Here is an 8,134-nt window from a genome sequence, read left to right as displayed (position 1 = left end):
TAAATTAGTATGCATCGCAGGATTAGCTAAACTAGCATGCATGTTCTGTTCGCATTTATTAATTACATTAATAAGCAATGTGAAATTAGTTAAAACATCACACTTGGCCGCACTAATTAAATAAACTAGCACACAGTACAGGTCCGCAGCATTGGTTAAACTAGCATGTACTGCAGCATTGAGTAAACTAGCACACATCCCAGCATTTATTAAATAAACTAGGTCTGCAGCATTGGTTAAACTATCATATACTGGAGCATTAGGTAAACTAGCACACAACCCAGCATTTATTAATTAAATTAGTATGCATTACAGGCTCCGCAGCATTGGTTAAACTAGCATGTACTGCAGCATTGAGTAAACTAACACACATCCTGGAATTTATTAAACTAGTACGCACCGGTGTGATTATGAATTAAGTTGCTACTCATAGAAATATATATTGTATAAAACAACATGCATCGCGTCACAACAAGTATTGAAGCATGAGCTAAAACAGCACTGATGGCCGCATGTAATAATGACCAGCTTACATAATTGTATTTATTAACTGAACTAGCCAGTAAGACAGCATGTATTATTTAAACATGCACACTTTACCAAATGTGGCTGCATTTATCAAACTAGAATGCATTACAGCATTAAACCAACATGCTTGGACACATAATTATCAATTAAATTAGCATGTAAAGCAGCATTAAATAATAGTGATGGTCTTATTTATGCATTAAAATGGCATGCACTGCAGCATTAGTTAAACTAGAGAGCATGGTTGCATGTATTAATTAAATTAGCAAGTATTGTAACATTAGTTAATATAGTTAGCAGGCATGGCCAAATTCATTAATTGAAGTGGTACAAATCACAGCATTAGCTAAATTAGAGCACACAGTTGCATTTATAAATGGAACTAGCATGCAACACAGCATTAGTAAACTATAAGCAGGGCCACTGAATTAAGCGTTTTCGCAGCTAAAGTGTTTTCTGCATAATTATGGACTTGCCGCATTTGCAACATAGTCCCTTATCTGCTGCATAATCCGCAGATTTTAACAAAAATTTTCATCTATCAAAAATTTCTATTGCAAATGGATCAAAAGCTACTAAAAATGCAGTGACGTGTTGCAGCGCAGTGGAGGGTGCTTTGCAAAGGTCCACTGGTCACCTTTCTGTCGCTTATTTGTGTCTTTGGGAGTGAAATTGTTATTAATTAACCCCTTCACTGCGGCGGCTATTCCACCGCAGTGCTAAGGGGGCGGGGCGGCCGCATGCTGGTGACGGAACCGCTCCGTCACCAGCCGCTGTTGCGCTGTGCTCATGACGGAGCGGTTCCGTCACGGCCCCGCCCGCTCAATGGAACGCTCAGCGCAGGCGCGGAATCCGCGCCGCGCAGGCGTGCCGAGCGGGAACCGCTCTGTCATCAGCACAGCGCGACCGCAGCTGATGACGGAGTGGTTCCGTCACCAGCAGGGGAGGGGTTAAAGCAGCAGATTCAATAGCATATGCTAATTGAATTTACCAGGCATCATAGTATGTAACATGTCTGCATTTATTAATTAAACTAGCTGGTATTGCTGTATTAGCTAAACTAGTGCTCACTCATTAAACTAGCCCACATCGCTCAATTAGCAAGATTAGTTAGTACAGATGTCTGAATTTACTAATCAAACTAGCCTTCCCCACAGCAATGAACTGGCAGTCAGTCCAGCATTAGGTAAACTAGCACACATCACATAATTCAATAAAGTATTAAAGACTAGTCTAGTTTAGTAATTAACCAGCAGGTATAGAAGCATTTATGATACTAGTATACATGGCTGAATTTATCAATGAAATTAGTACCCATTAATTAAGCTACCATGCAGTGCTGCAACTATTATTAAACTTGAATGCTTGCAGAGGGCTAAGCGGGCGGGATCTGAAAGGCGCAAAATGCCCCAACTTTTCTAACTTGCCAAAACAGTTCACCTACTTTATGTTAAAAGACAACCATCCTGGGACATTTAATTCAGACACTTGAGACACCTCAGCTGAAATGGAAGGGAGGAGATCACATGTGCTGTGATCCTGAAGGAGGGGCAGGCAGCTAAACAAGAAACAAGCCCTCCTGCTAGGGTGCCTGTAGCCTGAAAGAAATGCAAATGTGTGCACGTGGTAAATCTACAAATGTAAAGTCTAAGTGGCTTTAATTGAAGGAGTACACTTGAAGCTTAAGTGTCAACAAACATTTATTCTATTTGAGAGGCATTGTATGGGTAGAACTAGCTGAGCTGTTGAGTGCCTGCTTTTAATGGACAGTGCTAAAATTGTTTGCACTAGGTCCAGTCTGCATACTGAGAAGATCTACATGTGTGTAATGCAAGGTTAAGATAATGACTTACATACTCACAGAGCTTAAGTGCTGGGAGGGGGAGGCCGGTGCTGGGAGGGGGAGCCTGCGTAGCACTAAAAATACACAAGTCACTAGTCCTCACTGCACCAACAAGGATTACATTCTGTGGCTCTCTGGTTACAGACAGACCGCTGCAGTTTTCGCATTAACCAGTAGAGGTTTCATAACGTTAAACAGTGCATCACTCACTGATTAGTCTAAGAACTTGCAAAGAAGTAAATCACTGTAGCCTTTTGACCTGTAATACACATCACTGCACACATTTCATGAAAAGTAGGTTTCATTGTATAGTGTGGTTGAAAAATCCGCCTTTGCCTTAGTGGAGTATTTTGGGAGAAGTTAGACTTGTTTGCAGAACTTTGATGTAGAACAGGTCTTTTGCCCCAGTTTGATCCAGGTAGCATTCATCACAGCCCTTATCGCAGCGTGTGTTGTAAGCTCGCCCTCGGTACCGCATTTTCTCGTAAACTAACCCTTATGGCGGAAAGTAACATTTTCAAGTAAACTAGTCATCGCTTCATTTTGAGGTAAAATTGCCTTTACTGTATGAACTACATATTACTACAATCGTAAGACATCACTAGCCATTATCGCACCACTTTTATTTACAGTAGTCATAATATCAAAATGTCTATATGAACAGGCCTTCACCGTACCCTTCAAGCGACAGATTAAAGACAACAGCCCCCATGGGCAACATTAACAGAGAGCACTAGGTCTGCATTAGAGACTTACAGTGTTCAGAGGCTGAGGTGGTCTTGGGCGCAATACGGGTACACTATAGGAGAAATGATTCTGTTTATTTGTGCTTTTTTAGTTCTATTGGCTTCAACCAATAGGCTCTGCTGATTTAGCGCTCACACTACGCGTTCACTCCTGGGCAGGAGCTATTGCACGAGCACCAAAAAGGCCTATGTGAAGTAAAAGTGGAAAACAATTGTGCACAGTGGGTATCTCAAAACACTGATTAATATCTTATTACGCCAATTTCCTACACACAAATTAATGCACTACATTTTTGGATGGGATTATAACCTGTAAACCACAGGCAAAAAATAGGTCTCTCAAGAATGTCTTTTAACCCACTGAGTTACCTCACAAGTACTGGAACCAGTGGCTTGCTGATTACAATCGTACTTGGCATGTAAATGTATCGCCTACATGACTCATCTTTTAACCTGTAACATTTTGTGTCCACCTTTTACGTCCCCCCTCTCCTGACATTTTCTTACTCGGTCTCTTAAAATAATCTTTTCTCTCCTTTCACTTTTGCTTTCCCCTCCTTGTGTGCATGTGCACTGGCAAAGTGACAAGTACAGCAGACTGATCTCGGGCTGAATTATTAAAATGCACTGTAAAGTGGGCACGAGCTTGCAGTAACGCATGAACAGCTCAAGGGTACACTGGCTGCATTGTGACAAGTACAAGCCCTCAGAACAGCCTTCCGACATACACTAGCCTTCAACACAGGAGTCTAATGTTAGAAAGCTACCATCGAAACATGTTGATGTAAACTAAAGTTCACTGCGTTCTTGTTGCAAGATTCATCGCGCCATTTTGATGCGAACAACTTCTCGCCACAGGATTTACATGTGCACTAGTCCAAGAGCGCTGGATCCATGCAAGATTTTTGTGACTCAGTTGGATTTAGATTAATTTTATGTAAATGTATTTAATGCGGATAGCTTGATTACCTGCCATGGATCCATACCTACAGAGCCGACGCCAGACACCTCTACACTAGCCTACACAACATCACATTTACAACTGGCTCCAAAGAAAGATTTGTGGCTGTTCACAGAACCTGCGCATCCACCTGTGGAGATGGCACGTATCCTAGATTGTAAGTGTGACTGGGTAAAACGACATGCCTTAATTCATAGGGATTGCCAGACAATTAAATAATACACTATCTCTGTCCCTGGGCAGCATTACGGTCTTATTGAAGCTGCAGGATTCTCTGCAGGATTCTCTACAACTGACCAGACAGGTCCCAGTTGCCTTGATAGCCAAATCATCCTAAAAATAACAAAATTGGTCAGAATGTGAAAAATACTTGTTCCCAACTGGGTTTTGCTTCCTTACACATGAATACAGGAACGTAAACGCCATGTACACATGGCTTGGCCTTCCTTAGAATTGATCTCTCTAAACTGGAGACATGCAGTCATATCTAGTAGCCACCTACAGCTAGATAACCCCACCTAAAAAGGCAGTCTCAGAATGGGAAGAACATTCACTATGGCAATAACAAATATCTACTTTCAGACCTAGAAAATATCCTGCTATTGAAATGTTTACATTGTAAGGGTGGAAGTTTCTTCACTTATAATTTTGCCTTAGATTTTATGATTTTCACACTTTGGTCAGTCTGAAGGCTTCTTTTAGTGAGGGTTTAAGTAATGTCCCCTGCTGTCATAGAGGAGGTGAGGGCCTCGGTAGAAAAATCGCAATAGTGACCAAAATAATCTTAAAATGAAGATGGTCCAAGAGCAAAATATTCACAGCAAAAGCCTGTGATTCCCAAGGGAGAAAAGGAAGGTCTGCCATTAGTTCACACCAACACAGGGTCCCAGGGCTAGAAAATAAGTTAGATGTGAAAATAAATGGATTTCACAAGGCATGAAGCAGGTGAAAAGGAAGGCAGATGAACTGTGGACAACAGAGAAGTGTGGATCGGGGAACTTGAAAGAGACTAGTTCATTAAAGTGACACCAATGCACCATTTTTAAAGCACATTTCCAAATCTGATACCCTCATCTAACTTCTCCAATATCGGTCATTCCACGAACAACACCCATTTTCAAACTTGCGCTCCATTAAGGATGCCCAGTACCCAAATGCAAATTGGAGTGTTTTGTAACATCATCAGGGGTATGAAGCGCTATATAGATGCTGTAATGCAATACAATACAATCTAATACGTGACACCAGGATGGTCTGAAGAGGTATAGCTACAAACACAAGATCCTTGTGCGATTTTATTTCCTGTTCAGGTTGTGGCAGTATCCTGGTTCTAACTCACAGAATCATTGGAGTGCAAGAGGCCATTAATTCTAGAAGACTCTGGAACTACCAGGATAAGTTGGCTCGATGATTGTGATAGTAGACTATGGAGTCCTGTATATCCCAAGTTCTCTAGGGATGTAGTTCAAGACCTGTCCCTCGTCTAGGATGTCTCAGAGTTACAAGAGATCTTAAAATACTTATGGGTGTGACTTGGATTGCTTTCCATAAAACAGCAGCAAGGCAAGGTGATATTTGAAAAATCAATACCTCTGCAAATTCCTCCCTTTTTTGCGTAATCGAAAGTATTCACATAAAACTAAAACAAAAAGACACATTTAACAGCCCAGTAGCACTGTTTACTAGCAACTTCAGAACCGTAGCCCCTGGGAGTCAAGGGAGCTGGTGGAGAGAATGAAGATTAAGGAATGGTGATTCTTCCAGCAGCCTAGTAAGCCTTTGTGAAGTTCCCTGCTCATATCAGTCCTTTCAGATTCTGTCTAAAGCTCTAATTGGAGATTTCGTTTCAATGCAGGAGATAATCACTTTCAGGAGTATTACTGTCTTAGGCTACAAAAAGGCATAGAAATAAATGTTTGTGACTTTGGCTTGGCTTTTTTAACTTCACTTTGGCAATCGCTGCATCTAGTCGAACATCTCAAGCTGAGTCAACGGTCACTGAGATCACAGTCCTCTTGGCTCCCACGTCCCCTTTTTGACTAGGGCAGCAAACAGACTTGTATCCCCTACAGAAGGGGGCTCATGCTGCAGGTGGAAGAAAGTCCACCAAGAAGGGTCCACTATATAAGCCACCAGAAACGTAGGTACATCATCAGCATGAAGAGGAAGATGCCGGAGGCTGCCACCTTGGCGTACGTGGAGCGTGTGTTCAAGTACTTGGCATCCTTGCGGTACTTCTTAGAGATCATGGAGAGGTTACCTGCCTTTGAGTCCAGAACTGCGGAGAGATGGAAGAGACAGTGAAGAAACAGTTAGCAAGTGTGAATCACAGTGGGACCCTTAGCATTGTAAGGGTCCAGCGTAGACCTACGACAGCCCAAAATGCGAAGCTCAGACTGGGAGAAGTAAGATGCGCTGGGGACCACTTAAGGGCTGGGCTAGAGTGGGACACTTGAAGTGTGGAAAAGTAAATTTTGCCATGTTCTGTGTCCCTACGTGTTCCCCATCTTATGTTATGTGTGCATGATTAAGATGCATATGTATTCCCCATGTTTGATTAAAGACGCAATTACAGTTGTGTCCATCTCTAGTATGCCAGTTTCCAGTTCTCGTGAAACCTACGATTATTAGGCCTATGTAAAGTTACGTTGCCACGTTTCCCAGTGTGCACGTTATTTCATTGTAAAGTCCCCGTTTCTAGGCCTCAAAAGGGCCCGGACACCAGATTCAGCTCCTGTCTCCTGAGCCCTCGCTGAGGAGCGATACAGCCCCCACCTGTGTTCCTGACCCTTCCCTTACTTCCTGCCTCACAGTGCCCGGCTCGGCCTGGCTCTGCCTGCTAGTCTGCCAAGAGTATGTTATGATTCTAGTTATCAGTCCAGCCCTCCTTCTCTGCATTCCTAAGCTACTGAATCGCATCAATAGTTTCCGTCACAGTCTAGCCTTTACGTCTCCATGTAAGAGAAATACTGTATTTATAGTCATTTAATATTCTTCAACACGCACTACATGTAGAATAATGCATGCACCAGTCTTAGAGTCTGTTAGCCTTTACCCCGATACCTTTTAGTTTATTTCAACATGTTCTCTAAACATCAGATACTAGATATTGTTTAGGTACATGTCGCCCTGACTCTCCAGACTTCAGTCTCTGCTCCTAGCGCAGAAGTCATAGCCCCCAGCTTCTCCTAGTAACACGTCATTGTCAGTTGCGCGCACCACTAGGTTAGAGGTCCCGGCTCCTTAGGTAGCCCCCTCCATGTTTCCGCCCCATTTATGACATATTCTGTTACGTTCACATCACATGTCTATGTATACGCCTCCTGTTACACCTCTTTTCACCCTTATCTTTCGCGACTGCTATTGACCACACCCACTGCTCCGCCTATTGTATGTACTGTAATGCAATTGTTTTAGTATATATACTTGTGCACTGTTATTAAATGTTACGCCGATCCGCCAGTCCAATCCTGTCCCAGGCAGCGCTGCCATCCTAGTGTCCTGTTCCTGTCCTTTATGCTGTATTAAACCTGCAAACTCCTACTACCTCGAATCTTGACTCTTATTTATTGAGCTATCTGTAATTACTATATCCAGTCAAAAATAGATCCGGTATTATTTATTTATATACCACATAATGGCGCCCGAATAGGGACTTGCCCTTTCCCCACGCGCCGGTGAAGCCACGTATGCCCCCTGATCCTCTGCAGCCGTGACGGAACCATACCGTGCACGTGCAGATATTTCTGCTTCAAGTATCCCTCAGGCCCACGGAGGAGACGGAGGTTGCGGTCCAGGATCCAGACGAGGCGGTGGAGGAACGCGGCGAGTCCCGACCAGAGCCCAAGCCGAGAGTCCAAGGTCCGAGGTATCCGGAGGCCCACCCGTAACAGAAGTCCGAAGTGTGTCCGTCCGGCGTCGAAGCAGTCCAGTCCAGTCCGAGGCCTTCCGTTCTTGCTGCCCGGTGAGTACCGTTGCTGGGGAGTATCTAGACAGGGTCAATCTAATTGTCTCTGGTCCGTGGGGTTTGGTGGTACACAGATCCCAAAACGAAGT

The 8,134-nt window shown here is 43.3% G+C and overlaps 1 protein-coding gene across 1 annotated transcript in view; it reads right to left on the bottom strand.

The window, feature by feature from the left end:
• Positions 1 to 2,912: 2,912 nt before the first annotated feature.
• Positions 2,913 to 8,134, bottom strand: part of LOC144756236 (vesicle-trafficking protein SEC22b-like) — a 29,901-nt gene continuing 24,679 nt past the window's right edge. Inside the window, exon 5 of the mRNA XM_078645862.1 lies at positions 2,913 to 6,356. Coding sequence (XP_078501988.1) covers positions 6,199 to 6,356 — 158 coding nt within the window. The 3' untranslated portion in view covers positions 2,913 to 6,198. The remainder of the gene's footprint in view (positions 6,357 to 8,134) is intronic.

This window comes from Lissotriton helveticus, chromosome 5_1 (genome assembly GCF_964261635.1).
Source record: "Lissotriton helveticus chromosome 5_1, aLisHel1.1, whole genome shotgun sequence".
NCBI classification, from domain to species: Eukaryota; Metazoa; Chordata; class Amphibia; order Caudata; family Salamandridae; genus Lissotriton; species Lissotriton helveticus.
Note: the sequence above shows the minus strand (reverse complement) of the source record. Positions and strands in the feature narration are given on the sequence as shown.